Source organism: Nasonia vitripennis (assembly GCF_009193385.2).
Source record: "Nasonia vitripennis strain AsymCx chromosome 1 unlocalized genomic scaffold, Nvit_psr_1.1 chr1_random0010, whole genome shotgun sequence".
Classification (NCBI taxonomy): Eukaryota; Metazoa; Arthropoda; class Insecta; order Hymenoptera; family Pteromalidae; genus Nasonia; species Nasonia vitripennis.
Window position 1 is genome coordinate 215,768 of NW_022279597.1, and position 19,606 is coordinate 235,373.

Here is a 19,606-nt window from a genome sequence, read left to right on the forward strand (position 1 = left end):
TATATACCCCGGTGTGTTCATATTTAACCCCATTGCCATTTTTATGAACCTATTTTGCATTCTTTCGATTTCTTCTTGCAATTTCTACGCCCAAATCTCTACTCCATACATTCTCGCTGCTTTAGCTATTGTGTCGTATAAATACAGCCTCCTTCCCAAATTACCTATTTTTGCCTTCTTTGTCAGACCCCACACCGCGTTTATTACTTTCCTAACTTTGAATTCCAGTTTCCCTCGGAAAATTATACGAATTGTTAGATGCTAGCCAAAAGCCCAAGTATTTGTAGTTTTTGACTATTTCCAGCTCTTCCCCTTCCAGTTTGAATCTTTCCTTACTACTATTTCTCCCTCTATTTTTTCACTGTATCTTTCTAGCCTCCTTAACATACTTTGTAACCCCTGTGGTGCATCTGACACTATCACCACGTCACCCGCAAACTTTGAACAATAAATCTTCATCCCTCCTATTGACGTTCCTTCCTCGCTTCTATTATCCCACTCCTCATCCAAATCGTCTAACTAAATATTAAATATGAATTGGCTAAGCGGGCATCCCTGCCTCACTCCTTTCCGTGTTTAAAATCTATCTGTTGTACCCTCTCCCGTTATTATTTGATTCAAAGTCCTCTCGTATATAGCTCTTATTACATTTAAAATTTTTCCCTTTATCTCCTTCTCTTTTAATTAGTCCCGCATACAGTTTCCCCCCTTTATTTTTTAACTTATTCCCGATCAGACTATTTATCACGAAGAGATGGTCTCTTGTTCCTCCTTTCCCTCTAAACCCTGCCTGGCTCTGATCCCTCAGTATCATGTTATTTTCACACCATCCCTTTAATCTACTAGAAACTATATTGGTCAATAATTTGTACCCTACGTCTAGTAGCGCTACCCCCCCCCCCCTGTAATTTTCTGCTGATTCCTCATTTCCTGCTTTATATATAAGATAAATCCTCGCGATCTCCCATCTCCTAATTATTTCTTCTGTATCCCATATTCCATTAAGGATGCCCGTTAACTCTTTCATCCATGCTGGCGGCGAGTATTTAAGAAATTCAATTTTTAGTCCGTCCTCCCCTCCTGCTTTTTTATTATTTTTTTTTTTTCATTCCTATTTTCTCTTCCATTATTTCTATTGCCCTATTCAAACCCTCGTATCTTCCTAATTTATCCTTTTACTCTGCTCCCTTCGTTTCTCCTTGTACCCTACTTCCCCCTTTATGTTACCTACATCCTCATCTTTTCCTTATGCCTTATTCGAAATCCGTACCTCTTTTTTGTGTGTTTCTCCTAATAACTTACTAAAATGCTTTTCCCACTCCTCTTGAGATATTATTTTTTCCCTACTTTTTCACTTTGCTCTAAAATTCCCTACTGCCATCCAGAATTCCTCCATATCTCTGCTATCTTATATATCCCATCATTTTCCTTCTATCTTCTTTTATCTTATCCTTTTTATAAGCCGTTTTACTTTAGTTGCTCCATTTTTAACTTAAATTTATCTTCCTTTTTCTTAGTGAATAACCATATTTTTAGACATTCATATACTACCTTTTTTTTACTTATTTATTCCTTAATTATTTTTCATTTTCCTCCTCTCTTTCCCTTCCCATCTCTGACTAGCTTTAACTCCTCACCCGTTTCCCATATCGTTGTGTATAATTTTTCCCTTCTAACTTGAATGCTAAGTCCTTTCGTTTCTGTACTCCTTTCCTTTTCTTTCATTATTTTCTAGTACTCCTTTTTTATTTTCATCCCAGCAGAGCTTTCTCTCCAGTAATTCATCATTCCTATCCTCCTCTCTTCCCGCTTCTATTCTATTTTTTTCTAAGTATATGGTCACTGGTAAGTGATTTGATTCTATCCCCTCTGTATCTATTTCTATGACTAGATCAAGAACCGAATGTCCCATATCTCCTATGTATGTCAGTTCTCATCCCCAGTCCCCTTTCGGGGATCCATTCCTTTATCTACCTCCTATTTCGTTGCAGAATTTTATCAATTTTTTCCCCTCTGCGTTTTATTTGTTGTCCTCTGAATTTCTCATTCCTTCAATATTCCCATTTACGACCTCTGCCTGCGCTTTTCTTATTCTCGCATTCAAATCTCACGCTATTATTATTTTTTTCGTTATTTCTTTTGTTACGAGTGAAGAGTGCAATGAAAAAGTGACGGACCCCGGGCTTGAACCGAGATCCTCTGGCTTGTAAGGCATACGTTCTGTCGTCGCGCCACGGCCGCCACTGCATTGCACTCTTCTACTCGTCTTCTTATAGTAATTAGAAACCTGTGACGCGTGTACACACGTGACACGTTAACTTAATTTTATGATTTTCTTTAATTCTTCTATTACTATGTAATTATTATCTAATCTATTTATCACAATTCTTTCGTTTTTTTCTATCCACGTTTCTTGCAATAGAATTACATCAAAGTCCCTTAGAAATAACCACACTTTATCCACTTTCCCCGTCCCCGCTATATTCCACGAAACTATACTGAACCTCTCCCTCCCTTCTCGCCTATTATCTTTGTTTCTAATTTTATCTTTTGTTTTCATCTCTTCCTCTTTTTCTTGCTCTGTCTCTTTCTTTTGTTGTGATTTAAAATGGAACTAGCAAAGAACGCTCGCTTCGCCCGCGATTTACATATTGATTAGAATGATATTCAATCATTCAATTTGCCATTATTAAATATACTGTTAAATATTAGATGTATCTTCGATGATAATTAATTTTTGTAGAACGTTTTTGAAATGGTTCAATTAGATTGTCGGATTGAAAAATTTCAATTAATCAAAAAGCACGATTTCCAAAATGTTTTATAAGAATTAACTATACTGCCGAGTGTAAATGAATCTATTTAATAGAACCAACATTCTATAAAACTACTAGTTTTAATACATGTATATTCGAATAAGGTTTTACTATTTAAAAATTATTTTATTATAATAACAAATATAATGAGTGTATCTTAGAATTTTAAGTAAATTTAATAAGATATATATATATATATATATATATATACACACACACACACACATATATATATATATATATATATATATATATATATATATATATATATATATATATATATATATATATATATATATATATATATATATATATATATATATATATATATATATTGTAACGAACGCTAAGATTTTAGATCTTGCGCGATTAGGATTTCAAGGATAGCAGACGACGTCAGCGGCGACGCTGACAGGAGATTTTCCGCGAGAAGAGAGCGCGCTCAGACTCGTTTTCGCTTCGGCCGTGTCAACAGCTACGCTACCGATACCGTCACCAATCCGCGAGCCGTTGCTCCATACCGGCGTACAAGTGTGTTCCGGAGCTTCGAGTGCCGTCAACGGTCGTGAGGACAAGAGATAAAGCGTTCGGCCAGCGACCGAGTAAGTAGGTTCTCCATCAATACGCGGGACGAAGCCGCCGAAGGCCGAGATTCGTCGCCACTGAATTGTCGGCCCGGCTTCGCGTCCTCCTCGCAATCGCGCGCGCAAGCGTCGTCTTCTCGAATTTGTATTATATTATATTTCACTCAGATTCAGACAATATTCTTTCTTTCTATTAAACTTACAGGCGAGTGTTCTTTTCTTTGTGCAATTTCCGATTACCCCAGCCGTCTGGTTACCCACGGACACGCGGAGGAAAGCGTGGTGCTCCGGGCGTACCACGCATTTGTAGCGAGCATTCGGCGGGCCAACGCACGGGTGATAGCGCTGCACCAGCGGCTAACGTCCGCTCGCTATCGCCTGGCCATCACCGAGGGATCGCCAACCGGGAAAGTAACCTCCTGGAGGTGACGTGCGGCATCTTCGCGGCCGCACGATAAACTGACGAATCGCCCCGTTACAACTGGCGCCCAACTGCGTACAGCGGCGTCGGGGGAATCGCGAAAAACGGTTATATAATTCGAATCCGAAGCGGGCGAGAGGATGCAGCGAGCGAGCGACACAGGTGTAAACAAAGCGTGTTTACGTCGCGCGAACTGTCGTCGAGCAGCGCAGAGCTCGAACACTGTGTACAGTGTGAGAGCGAGAGAGAGAGAGAGAGAGAGCCGAGTGGCAGGCACACGAGTAGTGTATAGCTCAAATACAGAAGTGCGGAGTACAGCGCACGCAGTACGAGATAGCCGAGTCGTGCCGCACCGGAGTCAGGCCTAAGGCGAGCGCGGAGGGGGGACGAACGGCACGCGCGGAGAGACAAGCTCGCGCGCGAAGAAGCGCGCAGCCAGAGAACACACTATATAGGTGTGCTCGTCGCGTCACGCAGCGAGAGTCGAGAGTTGCGCAAGCCACACTATATAGATATACTCGCCGCTTCGAGCGGCAAGCCGCAGGGTTCGCAACTAATACTTCATGCGCACCAGCGCTCGGAGTCGCGCGGAAAACGGATTGATACCGCTCCGTAAACAAATGTCTACAGGCCTCTCACACTCGCACGAATATAACCGTCATGCGTGCAGCGCATAGATAGGCTTTCGCAAATTTTTCTACCATTCTACAATAAGAAAAATCCCTGTTTATGAGAACAGGAGTGGCAGTGCCGCCGGACGAAAAATTAAAATTTTTTTTTAATAGCAAAACCGCCTGTAACGGAACAAGGTTGTAGGGACTACACCTGTATATTTATTTTTATTTATTTTTTTTATGCGAAATAGCTGGATAGAGAGTAACCGGCGGCACAAAATCGAACGAAAGCGGAATCGAGTCTCGCAGGTTAGGGATTGCGAATGCGCACGTATAGCATTGTAAGAGCGCGCGCAAGAATTAAAGAAAAATCAGACTAAAGAAGATAGATTATAACAGTTGATAACACCAGAATAAAGACAAGATGCTCGAAGATAAAGAAGAAGAGGTTGCTGACTGGTTATTAGATTTCGGGGAGGAAGGAGTGCACACCGCACTGGTCAATTTAGACCTGCGTCTATGCGAGATGGAGACGCAGGTGTCAAGGTCGAACGAGTCCAGAGGTGGCTGACGGACGAATATAGCCCGAATGACTTCGAACCTTCACTGTACCTGGATCCGGTAGATGTAAAGGCCGAATGGTTATCGATGCGCAGGACTTTTATACGTTCAGTCTGTGAGCAATATCGACAAACTACGAGCGGCACAGCGGCCGTCCCGCACCCGTTGGAAGGCGTGCTCGAGGATTACATCACGTGCGATCGACTACAGAGAACGTTGAACAGACCAGAAGTCGGCGAGGAAGAGAGAGTAGAACCCCCGAAACAAGCAACACCAGTAGAGACAGTCAAACAAGAAAAGGCTGAAACAATCACAGGGATAGACGGCAAAGAATACGCCATGTCACCAGGCATGATGCAGCATCTGGACGCTCAATGAACGAGCTGCGCGAACAGGTGGACAAGAGAGCCTCCAGTACCCAGGTAAAAAGCGTAGCATGTCTCGCACCGGCAAGAGTTACTTTTGCCGAAGACGCGACGACAAGCACACCTTCGAAAACATGCACAACTCCGAAAAACGTCTGGTCAGATAGCAACATCAGAGGAGGTCTCGCGAGAGGGCTAAGAAACGCCCCGACGACCCCAGAAAATAAACCAAGAGATATCGTCGGAACGGTGCGCAAATGGGACATGCGTTTCGCAGGCACAAGCGCAGAAAGGATAGAGAGATTTTTGAGCCAGCTAGAGCAGAATGTAATGCCCCACGTTTATACTCTTAAATTATATATTTGTACATCCTGCGAACCGGCAACCGTGTGAGCACGTAGAGAGTGCATACGGATCGCAGGTGCATCCGATTGCGACATTGCTCAATCGAGCGCCAAAAATCGGAGCGATTGCTCTGACCTCTGTGTCAGCACTCCTCGTGCGCGTGAAAGACGATTGCAAGGCGTACGCATCGATCATTTGTGGCGAATGCTGATTGGACTACCGCGATCTTTCTCATCTCAATTTCATAACTGCATGAATCGGTACCAAGGCTTTAAAAAACCCCGGAGCCGATCCACGCAGTGTCTTTTTGCGTAGTGACTTACTCACTGGCGGCTACAACTGATTCTAAGGTGAAGCAGCGGTGTTTGCTAGTGTTAGTGTTTGGAGCGTGCTAAATCCGTCCCTTGGCATAGCATACACCGGAGAGTCCTTTGAATACAGATCAGTGCCACAGAGAAAAGTACAAGCTAAGGGCCGTCGAGTCGAATCTCCGGCGTTAGCAAGAGCAGTTGACCATCCCTATTTTAAATTGTCATGTGAACGCGTGTAGATAATACAGTCAGCATCTGCCACAAAGGGTGATTAGAACCATCTAGAGTGCACAGGATTATAATAATAGTAAGTTGTTAAGATAAATCATAGGTACTTTACAATTAATAAATAAATAAGACTAAACTTACTAAATACTACTGTAAAACGACAACATCCTAAGCTAAATATAGCAAAACTCCGTCAACTCCGTCAGCTCTCTGTCACAAACTGAACGTCTGTGAAGTGCTATGGGGCAATAAAAACATAACAATCAATATAAATAAAACCCTTGTGTACTAAATTGATAATAATAACTAAACCTCAATTAAAAACAAATATTCGAATCAGCTTCGCAGTCACGACGTGCAGGTAAGAGTACTTTACACGTGGACTAACCATCAGCATCCACACACGAGACGAGTTAAGCGAACAGGCTCTCGAGCCGAACACTAGTTCTCGCGAATAAATAATTGTTTGTAAGACTCACGCAGCCCGTCCTACTATCTAGTACGGTCTTTACAAAATGGCATCCCTTGTGAGGAACTAGCCGTTGTCACTAGAGCAACAATTTCTAGAATTTCTTTGAGAATTCTTTAGGAGAATTTTTTAGAAGTTTTAGAAGTTTTTAGAGTATTTCATAATTTTATTTAGATCTTTAAAGAAGTTTTAGAAGTTTCTGAAGAATTTAGATATTTCATCACCATCATCGTCATCATCATTGCGTAACTTATTGTTAGTATAAGTAGTACGTGTGGGTTTTCTCGTTACACAGACGACTCCCTCTCTTCTCTCCTTCATTGATATGTGTTGAAAGGTAAGAGGTATTTGAATTTCGGTGAGACCGACGCACCAATTGCCGTGCAGACAGAAATTTTGGGGGAGTTGTGTGGTAAAGCGATTGGCAGTGTTCTCGGGGTAAACATATTTATTGCTAATACTAGACAAAACCATGTAGAATTTATCCGTCATCATCATCGTCATTGTTCTAATTTTTAGCAGACACCTAAGAATTAAATTTTTCAGGGTACCCCTTCCAACTCACAAAATACTCCTTCCTTTGCCCCCACTGCGTAATACCTGGTCGATATGAAAAACGTCGCTAGACAAATCTTTGAGCACTCTACTCAGCTGCTCTTCATAAAAATAGCCAATTTTTTCGCCCGCCAGATCCTTGAGTGTGTAGACAGGCGGCTATCTTCTCGTATCGACCTTTATAATCCTAAATAATTCCAGAGTCCAGCCACCTTCATATGTTTTTCGAAATGCTGTCCAAGCACGACTAACTCGAACCAAGTCTTGATCATTATATTTATGGGTACAGCGTGACTGTCGTTTGACACGGTAGCGTCGCGTTAAATTTTCACGAGCTTTAGCTGCATTATACATATTCACACTAGATGGCGTCATTTTTATTGCGCTATGCTACGAATTATTGTATGACTGTACAATGCCGTCCAGCACGTCAATGTAGCGTCTTGTGTTGAGATGTGTGAAGTAGCGCCATATTCGCTCTTTAAGAGTTCTGATAAAACGCTCGGCGACTGCTGCCTTAACGTCGGGGTCTCGCACAGCACGGTAAATAATGTTTCTTTTTTTCAACAAATTCTGCACTTCGCGTTCAATGAATTCTTTGCTCTTGTTCGTTTGAAAGTATATAGACTGTCTACCATCGTTTCGCTGTAAAATCTGCTCCAGACCACTGGCCACACTTTTAGCCATTTTGAGTTCAAAATGTTGTTCATCTCGTCGTCCAGTCGTAATACCTCGGAGCCCTGTGTCTGAACTGTGTTGAGGTAGTTGTCATTACTACTGCCAGTCCCACACTCGTCTGTGATAGTCGTTTTTGACGGTGGTGGTGGTGGTGCTGCTGCTGTTATTGGTAAACATTGACGTTTTTGCTGCTGCTGCTGTCTCACACTCTTGATACACTATTGAGGCACTAAAATAATCTTCCTAGCATGCTCCATGCTGATAAAACAGGTTTCACTATTATCGGCACAAGGTTTTGAGCTTTAATTAAAAGTCTCTTGCGAGACTCTATCGTCAGTCCCGGAGCTATGATTTTGCGCAGTAATGGTGCGTGTTTACGTAACTTGCTCTTATAACGTCTGCTCAGTCGTACGTTTCCACGCAGAATAGTAATACACACTTGACCAGGCTTATCACAAGTTTGGGGCAGGCTTGACACAGCAGAGCTCTGCGCTGCGTCGTGTCAAGATGACAGCACAGCACTTTCAATATATCCAGATACTTTCGTCTAATGGGGTAGTGATGACGCTGCTGCTGCTGCTTACTTGATGTCGGCTGTAGTGGCGCTACTGTTGCTACTGCTGCTGCTGCTGTCGATGTTGCTCAATCCATCACACACGAACGACTGGCACATTTTCGGTGATTAATCTGATTGCGCGGCACATACACATACTGATGTCTATCAAACGGAAATATGCACGTGCGATACCGGCAATTTTCCGGTGTATCCTATTTCAAGTCCAACAGTAGATAATGAAATGGTCGAGAGACAGCATCGCTATAGGCTTCTTGCAAAAATTTCGTATCCTCGGGATGAAACTGTCGAGCTAGATGCTGTATTTGCGAGCGATCGCGAGTTTATTAAAAATAACTATGTAATTCGAGTTCAACTATATTTCTCGCTGACCCCGAGGAAAGAGATTTTGCGAGAGAAAGAAAATGCTCAAATTATAATGATGGCTACCCTTGACAAATAGATTAACTACACTCGCTCTGGACGACTCGCGCATCAGATCGTCGAGAATCAAGAGTTTCGGTCGTTTGGGATTTCCACTGTAGTCTTCCGGCTTTGGCAATCCCTCGTGAAATTCAATACTACCACTACTAGCAAATTCCTTATAAGCAGGCTGCTATTCTGTATAGTAGAGTAATATACGCTCAAATTGTGTATCGCTCATCTGTGCGATGTATTTGAGAAAATTGCCGACAAACACTGTCTTGCCACACGAGGTGGGACCGCCAATCATGCATGTCCAGGGATGTCTCCAGCGCACATCCATGATGCGGTAGGGCAGGTGATGCACGCGAATTGCTCATCAGACCGAGCGACACGTGAGATTTATAACACTCCGAGCATCTGCAACGCCCCCTGGCGGGGGAGATCCACGAACACGCGGCGCGGGATGCCCCTCCTCGCGATCGGTCGTCGAGCTTGCCGAAGGCAAGTCATCAGGCTTTCCCTTCAGGGAGCTCATTTGCGCGCACACGCGCGCGCGGTGCGAGCCTCTGAAGGTTAGCCACATGGTTCGCCCCCCTTTCGTGAGGCTTGTAACGCGCGAGCGGTTTTAACGGCTAGTTCTGAGCTGGGTAAGTTAGTATTAAATATCCCTTCTTAAAAAAAGAGATACGAGAAAAGTGAAGCCGACTAAAACGAGATTTGATTGGCTGCTTTTAAAAGGGCGCGAAAATGCAAAATCTAGAAAGTATATACGAATTAAAATAGATTTAATTATTTACAAAGTTATTTATGATATAAAAGGAAATGAAATAAATAATAAAACAATTAATACATAAATTAATACATTTTAATTTGATATTAATTGAAACAATATTTCTAAATTGAGAAATTATAACCTCAAAACTTAAGACATGTCCAAAAAGCATACAATTAAAAGCAGTTGCTCCCGCGAAGCGCGCAAAATGTCACTAGTATAGAAAAAAATTGTATTAAGTTTATACTTTTTATTCGTCATTTTAGAACTACATACCCGTACGGGTAACTCTTGTCGTTGGCAAAAAAGCGTCGTTTAGAATACACAGGTTCACATACTTTACATTCCGCGCGTGTGACTACATCATGCAGCGCTGTACGCCTAATAGCATCAAAGGAGACAAATGTCGGTGGTATTTCACCGCTCACAATTTTACGCGCACATTCGAAATTGATCTTTTCGGATGCTGATGCATTCAATCGGATACCTTTGATCTTACATACACACGATTCACAGCCGTCAGGTGTTATATACTTATAGGCATAAAATTTTGGTCCGCCGGAGGCAAAGGATGTAATATATGTGCCAAATAACCCATAGCCCACCAACTTGTCAGTGAGTTGTCCTAAAAATGGTCCTATTGACGGCTCAATTTCGACATCCTCGTCATTATTTATCCAACTAACGTAGAGGATGTCATCGTTGGCCGGCAGTATAGAATTTACAACTTTATCGGGGCTAGTTAGTAGCTCGAACAATCTTTGTGGGTCTCTTAATATATCGGTTTTTGTCATGTTTTCGCGTTGCCCAAACTTGCCTCACAACGAGTTGAGACATAGCTTTGCCACGAAGCATAGACCAGCATTAAATTTTATCCGACATTTGTCGAGTTGTATGCCCTCCTCTTGCTCAAAGTTCTGAATATAGCGATCTATTGCTTGCTCATCATCACTTCTACACTCTGGTGGGTATCCCGATGCATAGGTCTTTTCGTCGAGGACGACAAACGTTTGAAGGGGGGGAGGATGTTAAGTGACGAAGTTACTGGATGAATATTCAGAAATATTAAATTAAATGAAACAAAGACAGCAGGAAAAATCCAGAAACTTCGACGCTTAACGAGCGCAAGAAGTAACCCTAAACCAAAGCAAACTTCTCCTCCCTCGGCTGAAAGCGCGCGTGCACAATCGACGCTGCAGTTTAGCCGTTGACCGTACTTAGGCCCATAAGGCCTAATGAGTAAGAAAGAGAGCGCGGCTAAACTGAAGTGCGAAGGAGAAGTAAAGACTCTGCGTGGGAGAAAGCCATGACGCTTTCTTCAAGCCTCGCCTCCCCCGATTTTTCATTCCTGTGTGTGCGATCCAAGAGTAAGGATGCTATTCAAGAGTTCGATTTTATAGTTATATTTCTGAGTCTTTAAGTTGGAGTTTAGTCTTAATTGTGTTTCCGTCTTTCCGTCCATCATTTACCGAAATTGTGTCTTATTCCATTTGAAAGTTATTTGAAGTCTCCAGAAACAAATAAAGGAATTTTTGAAATAATTGAGTCTAAGAGATTATTTGATTTGAGAGTTTTGATCGTCAACCTTTGGGTCATCCCCGTCAACAAACACAAGTAAGTCGTTCTCGTTAATAATTTAATCTTCCTTGGTGTTTTATTATCACGCAAACAGCTTCGCCGCGACAATCAGTGCGAAGTACTGATCTCTCCCGTATGGGAGAGTAAGCTACCATCCGCATAATCACACAACGTTACTTTGTTAGTTCAGTAAATTCATTACTACCCTAACACATGCACAACATACACACATTCTTACATACATAATAGAATTGCTTTTCTATTCAGTAGTTTACTCTTATCCAAATTTTAATTTTTTTCATTTGTGCAGGTTTTACAATATTTACGTTTTTCAAGTCATGCGATAATGCATTTAAAGTAACTATCGCTTTTTTATAGCTATTCTTATCGCTAATTCTTTTCTTGTTTTTGGGAATTATAATAGATCTGTTCCTGGTACTTCTGCACCTGGTGCACTATCAGAAGCCAGAAACTGTATTTTTAGATCTTTATAGTGCAATTGCAGTGCCTTAAATCAGAACAGTTGTTATAAGTTAAGCGGATTTTCATTTATAGTATCTTTTTTGAACCTTTTGTAAAATATGTAAATTACTTCGATATGCTTCACCCCAGGTACTAATTTTATAGCTTATCACACTATGGAAGAAAGCATAGTAAATCATTCTAAGAGTTTCGACTAACATTGTATTAGCGATTTTATAAAATATATATATCAGATCACGACATCTAACGGTAAATATAAGCACACGCTCTTTCAATCGCTCCTGCTTTTAACTGGATTATCTCTGCCTTTATCTGCCTTCGGGCTCTTTGTTTATAGTTTCTTGCACGCACTTTTTTGCAAGCTTCGGACTGTGCTAATTTTTATTGGCCAGGGTTCGACGCTCGCAGAGAAATCTTCATCGTACTGTTCATTGACAAGGCATCCGTGTGTGAAGACCCCCTGTAGCCATCTTAGCATCACTTCTGGCTTTTTGACACGATTTTCCTGGAACGAACTGGGAATTCCAGCTTGATTTCCTGGTGCGTCTCGCCTCAGCATCGTTACCAGCTGCCATGCTCTACGCTCAGCTTTAAAATCTGCGTGATGTGAGTCGGTTGAACAAGACTTAGCGCTGAATTATATACTGTTTGCTTACAGTGAATGTGTGCGGAGTTTGCTTGTGTTATTTATTTAGCTTAAATCTAGTCTAGTTGTTAGGTAAATTGAGTGTAAAATAGTGCGAATTTTTAGGCAAGTGGCGTTGTTTTTAGCTTTATTGTGTAAGCTGAGTGCGAGTATTCGAGTGTCTCTGTAGGTTAGGTTTGCCCGACCACGTGGAGTCGAACTAATTTTAAGTTGATTTATTTGAGTGCTAAAGCCTTTTATATTGTGTCCGCGGGTTGTGTCGGTGCGAATTAATTTTGTTTAAGCTACCTTCACGCTCGAAAATCCACTCTCACAAAATTGTTCGTGTCTGACAGCCCGCATACCCATATCACTGCGTATACGGGTGTAAAAGGGCACTGAAGGGAAAAAAATCGGTATGTCAGTCGATTTTCTGCTTCATTCAGCTATAATGCTAGAGCTTCTGCGACGTTACAGCTGTAACATACATATGTAGCTCTCTACAGATAACCATTCGCTTAGACATTTGTCTACATTTTATGAAAGGTGTTTTTGAAAAAAAAAACAAGCTTCTTGACCAGGGTTTAAACAGCAATGACTGATAACTATTACTACGATCCTGAAGTGCTGGATATTCTGGCCGAATTGCAGACCGCAGCCACAGCAGCAAATACAATAGTAGCAGCAGAAGCTGCTACTGCTACTGTTACTGCTACTAGTGATGTGCTGGAGTGTCAATAATGTGTCGAGTATTTTGATACCGAAATGAAGCGAGTGTTGATTAAAACTATGGCTGACCAGTAAGAAGAAACCGTGAAAGGTATTCCGAAATATTTTTCATTATCCTTAAACTTATTTGTAAGACTCAAATTTTTTTACCGCGTATATTTGCCAGAAATCGTGCGATTTAAAATCTTGCAGAGTTGCCACTAAAAAATTGTAGAAAAAAAGAATACGCGCCTTAGATACGTCGATCTCGAATTGGATCCGGAGATACGTCGTTTCCGAAAAAGCTTGCGAGATTCGTCGTGCTTGAAGCGGATCCCGGAATACGTCGATTTCGAAACGGCTTGCGAGATTCGTCGTGCTCGCAGGATACGACCTTATTCCTCACAGATGTCGATATATAAGCGCTTTTTCTGCAGTAGAAACGTGAAATGTTGAATTTTTTTTTTTTTAAATTACTGATTTCCAGCTATGGTTATGAATCAGCGACGATGGTATGACCTAAGCGACACGGACAAAAAAAAATGAAATTCGTGTTTAACGACCCCGAAAACCTCTGAGTAGCAGAACTGGACTTATTTTTTTAGTGCTGTATATCCTTGATAAATAAAAAAGAGTATATTAGAGAGAAACTGAAGGAGAGTAACAAAGGGGAACGCCCGAGAGAATAAATAAATGGAAGTAATTGGACGCCAAATTCGAGAACCAGCGGAAGTGGCAAAACTTATGTGTAACGTAGATTACTATAATAAATTAAAGCTGATCGTGACAAGTTATAACAGAATCTCTCAAGCGCGCGTATGTGTGTCACAGTTAAATGTTTATCATACATTTTCTTATCAAAGCCAAAGGTATCCTTCGAAATGAAAGTAATAGAGCAAGATAAAATGCTACAACTTCAGCATTATGTCTATCTTTTCCATAGTATACTAAGCCACTTATCTTGGTTGTTCTTTTATACCATTGTGGTTTGAATAAAGCTTTTAAACCATTTTCAAATGTTATCATCAACTTTAATTGTGTTCCTAGCTTAGCATTATCAACATGTGTGATTTTGATACTTCGTAAAAATTCTATTACTGTTCCTAATTCTGGTGTCGGTGATGGAACTAGTTGACGGCTATTCGGCCACTGCATATAAATAAAAAATATTTATACTTCATTATGTAAAAAGATTGTTATATGCTTATCAAAAATATTTGAATACTCACATTACTTAGTTTGTCAATAATACTACTATTCAAATTTTGGTCTATGTTTAATTCATTGATAATATTCTCGAGTACATATTTATACTGCAAATTTCGTTCAAAATACCTCAATGGTAGTGTGTATATACTTTTCTTTATTTCTTCTTGTATTATTTGCGCATGTAACGGTTGATTCTTTAAACCATGTGATTTTAAATGTTGTTCTTTTTTTTTTAAATTATTTTTATTTGTATATGATCTGATTTTTTTGTCTGATCTTGTGTTATACTGAGTGGCCCAGATGTTAAAAATATTTAAAAGTGTTAATAACAATAATAACCCTATACACATCAAAATCATATTTCGTCGAAACATCTGAAATAATAATAAAATTACTTCAATATTGTATTGTAATGAGCAACTTGATTATAATTGATGCTAATCGTAAATGCCGCTACGTGTAATTTTTAGCAATTTTATTTATATGGGAGTGCTTCGATAAGAAATTTGTGCACACACACACCACGCGGGAAAGCCCGACACCCGTACGTAGCGCGACCCCTGGGTGGCAGATGGGGGAGAGCTCGCTGAGGTATATACCTCAGAGGATAGAGCAGAAATAAAATATGTTCCGTGGACCAAATCAGGCCGCCGCGTTTGCCGTGCAGTGCGACCCGTAAGCTGCCAAAAGAAGATCCTGGGTGGGGAGGCAATCTGAGGTAGCGAGCCAAAGTAAACTGAACCACCTTTGGCTTCCGCTGACGGTGTGTGATATTGCTTGATGTCTGCCAGAAACTCTCCAGAGAGCCAAGCACTTTGTTCGGGGTGGGAGGTTCGAAAAAGTAAAGGTAGACTAGGGCAGTATCGCGTGCTATACCCTGGTATGATGGTCCCAGTCTGGCACCGCTTACAGTCATGTGTTGGGGCCATGTCATCTGCCTCCATAGACAGGGGGATCGAGGGTGGTTGGACACATACCGGGATGAAGACTATTATCAAGCATAGATAATTTAACCGAGCAAGGAGAGAAAGCAGGAAAAGGAGCTCTCAAAATCTGGAATAAAATCCGGGATGCTGAGCGAGAAGGAGAAAGCATATGGGAGAAGATCCGAGACAGGCTGGACTCTATGGATAATGTTGTGTCAAACGCGTCCAACATTCATAAGTCTGTTAAAAGCAATCTATCGGCGATTATGTCACAGATTGGGCGGCTTGAAACAGGACAAGTGGGGCTAGAAAAGAGCAAGGAGAGCTTTGGATTGATGCTAAGTAAAGCGGAAATGTTACCGAACCAGCAGCATATCCAGAAGGAGGACAAGGCATCACAGACGATAGATGCATTAAATGCGGTGACAACAAAAACGCTAAATAAGCGTAAGGCAATGTCGTCAAGCCAGGTAAAAGAGAGACAAGAAAACGAAGAAAGATAAATAAGTAGCCCCTGTGGTAGTCACATCAAAAAGCCAATCACAGGTGTCTTCGGAAGAAAAGGCAGACCCACCTTGGCAGGTGGTTATCACCAGAAAGGAGAAAAAGAAAGAAAATAAGAGGAAAAAGAAGATACATAAAGGCACTGGTGCCAAGAATAAAAATGGCACTAGAAAACAACGAGAGAGACCCGCCAGGCCTGATGCACTTGTTATAAAAGCTGCTGAGGGGAATTCGTACGCTGATATTTTGAGGAAAATAAAAGCGTACCCCAATCTGACATTGCCTAGAAATAGCGTAAAAAAACGCAAAACAGTGGCAGGTGATCTTCTTTTGGAGCTACGACGCACCAAAGACGTCAAAATGCAGGAACTTCAAAAAGCGGTTAAAACGATGCTGGTAGAAGAAGCTACAATTAAGAGGCTTCATCATGAAGTGGTCGTTGAAATAAAAGACTTTGACATGCTTACCTCTAAGCAGGATATTCTAGAAGCCCTGAATAGAGAGTTTTCAAAAGAGAAGAAAGTAGTAGAGGAGACGTCCGTAAAGACCCTCCGGAATACCTATAAAGATACGCAGACCACCGTCGTACAGCTACCTGCCCAGATTGCCCAAAAGGCGATCGCAAGGGAAAAGTTCAAAGCAGGTTGGGTTAATTGCAGAATCAGGGAGATTAGTCAAGAGATGCGACCACCTAGATGCTATAAATGCCTGGGGTTTGTCCACATCGCAATAAAGTGTACAGAGACGTACGACATTAGTAAATGTTGTTTTAAGTACGGAACGGAAGGACATGCAGCGAAAAGTTGCACAAACGAGCTGAGTTGCATTCTCTGCCGGGAAAAAGATGCAGAATTAAAGAGTGACCATGCAGCTAGTAGCTATACATGCCCAACCTACCGAGCCGCATTAAAATATCTGAAGAACCAACGAAAATAAAGATAGTGCAGTTAAATCTAAATCACTGTGAGACAGCACAGGACCTACTCAACCAGTATGTCCGCGAGAAAGAGGTAGACGTAGCTATTGTGTGCGAACTATATAAGGATCTATACGATCCATCGTGGGAAATGGACACTACGGGTAAAGCAGCAATCTGGGTATGTGAAAACGTTGCTTTCTGTGGAAAAATGGAGACCCGTGAAGAAGGATTTATACGGGCTAAAGTAGTAAGTGTCACTGTTTACAGCTGCTATGCTTCACCTAACGCTCCAATCGAGCAGTTCGAACAACTGCTAGATCGACGCAGCAGGGAGGAAACCGGTACTAATTGCAGGCGACTTCAATGCGTAGGCTGTGGAGTGGGGCAGCATAAGGACTAACTACAGAGGTTGAATACTTCTAGAAGCAATCGATGCACCCACACATTTAGAAAAGAAGACGCAGGGTGTATTGTCGACCTGACTTTTGTTAGCAGCAGCCTTATTGGCTCAGTCGCTTTATGGACAGTAAGTAAGCACTACACACATGGTGATCACCAGGCCATAATAATGGAGGTAGGAATATCAAAACAGGGACCCAGCGCGAGTACAACGACCAATAGAGTTAGTTAGAAAACGAAGGATTACGATAAGGAGATGTTCCTGTTAGCACTAGAAAAAATGCAACTGTCTGGAACGGCAAACAGCAAGGCGGAACAGGTGACGGTAAACATCACCCAAGCATGTGACGCTGCTATGCCTCGAAGAGTGGCATACAGTAGATGACCACCAGTATACTGGTGGGACAAGGAGATTGCAAGTTTACGTAGTGTGTGTCACTGGCCCAGAAGACGAGAACAACGGGCGAGGAAGAAATACTATAAAACTGGTATAGGCAAGGAAATAGTAGATGCCCGCGGACGAGAAATGAAGGACGCTAAAAGGAGTCTTAAGAAGAAAATCCGCAAAAACAAACGACGGTGCCTTAAGGAACTACAGGACGAGATCGAACAAGACCCCTGCGGTCGAGGTGTGAATGAAGAGGCTATCCCACCGATCACGATTAAGGAATTGGTAGCCGCCTGCAGAAGGGTAGGAAACAACAAGGCCCCAGGGCCGGATGGCATTCCAAATATTGCATTGAAGCATGCCATTCACGCTCATCCAAAAGTCTTTGTAGACTTGTACAATACATGTCTAGAAGAGGGAACATTCCCCACCAACTGCAAGAAACAGCGACTAGTGCTTCTGCCAAAGGGAAAGAAACTACCCCAGGAGTCCTCATCATTCAGATCGCTCTGCATGCTGGATACCCCAGGCAAGATGCTGCGCATTATCTGCGTCAGAATAGATCATTTTATAAAAGGAAAAGGTGGATTAGCGGAACAACGACATGGCTTCAGAAAGAAGCGTTCAACCCTGGACGCAGTTAGTCTAGTGATTAACACTGCAAAAACAGCGATAGAAGGTAAAAGATGGAAGGGGGAAGAAAGAAGTATTGTGCCATAGTACATTGGATGTCAAAAATGCATTCAATTTGGCCAAATGGAATGAAATACACAAGGCACTCCGGAAGCAGGATGTACCCTTATATATATATATATATATATAAGAAGGGTGATGTCCGACTACTTGAAGAGCAGAATCTTATTATATGATACTGAGGACGGTACCAAGACGTATAAAATTACAGGAGTCGTCCCCCAAGGGTCAGTACTTGGCCCACCGACCTGGAACATCATGTACGACGGAGTACTAAAGCTACAGTTACCTGATGGAGCAACAGTCGTGGGATTCGCTGACGACATAGCAGTAGTAGTAGTAGCGAAACATAAAGAAAAGGTGAAAGACATAGCTGATGAGTTAACTCGTATAATACACGAATAGCTAACAGAGATGGTTCTGGAATTAGCCAGTCACAAAACGGAAGTTATCCTCATTTCCAGTAGGAAGAAGATGGAGGAAATCACACTGACGGTGGATGGACATAAGATCGTTTCTCAACCAACCATCAAATACTTGGGGATCACCATCGATGCAAGACTAAGTTTTAAGTTGACTACCGTGTATAGGCGAAGTGCACTAAGAGTGGTGTCCCTTTTCCGTACGGTATCGGACGATGCTGCCTGCATTATAGCAGGCATGCCACCCATTGACCTTTTAGCGTTGGAAAGAAAGAACGTACTCGAAGATAGGAGACGATCGAATGACTGGGATGCCGCAAGAAAGAAGACGATGGCTGAATGGTAAACAAGATGGAACGCTAGTGGCAAGGGGCGATGGACTCATCGTCTTATACCAAGGATAGAAGACTAGATTGGAAGAAGACATGAGAAAGTTAACTACTATTTCACGCAGTTTTTAACCGGGCACGGATGTTTCCGGGCGTACCTGCATCGGTTCAAATTAGATGACCGTCCGAACTGCCCAATATGTTCGGATGTAACAGAGGATGTTGAGCACGTCTTTTGAATGCTCACGATATTATCAGGAGCGAGAAGAACTTGAGAGTTATCTTCAGACTAGAGTAACTCCTGAGTCGATTATGACGGCCATGCTGAATTCAGAGGATGGATGGTGCGCAGTCAGCAATTATGCAGCAAACATTCTCAAGAAAGTCAAAAGGGACGAAGATGACAGAAGAAGACGAAGAAGCTGTTTTTTCACCTGGCCGTAAGAGGGATGTGTTTAGTCGGTGTGAATCCGACAGTCGGCTGACATGGGCTGTCTCGACGACTCCATAAAAAAGGTCATGCTATGGTCTTTTTAAGATTTTGCCTAATACCACTTTCTCCGAGAGAGAAACAAACACATGAACTTTCTCTGATTCTTTAGTCATTTTGACACACCAATAGCGACTCTTCCCACCTCTTCTGCTGCCCCTCTCCTGACCCTCTTTAGTTTCTTTAGTTTTTTATAAGTTTGCATTTAACGCATTTCGCACATGATAAAGTTGCA

At 41.9% G+C, this 19,606-nt stretch overlaps 1 protein-coding gene across 5 annotated transcripts in view; it reads right to left on the bottom strand.

The window, feature by feature from the left end:
• Positions 1-19,606, bottom strand: part of LOC100113702 (glycosaminoglycan xylosylkinase) — a 123,215-nt gene that overhangs the window by 2,155 nt on the left and 101,454 nt on the right. For all 5 annotated transcript variants that reach the window (XM_032601394.1, XM_032601393.1, XM_032601392.1 and 2 more), the window contains 2 exons: positions 14,322-14,675; positions 13,941-14,241 (listed from right to left, as the gene is read on the bottom strand). In XM_032601394.1, the coding sequence (XP_032457285.1) occupies positions 13,941-14,241; positions 14,322-14,675 (655 nt within the window). The remainder of the gene's footprint in view (positions 1-13,940; positions 14,242-14,321; positions 14,676-19,606) is intronic.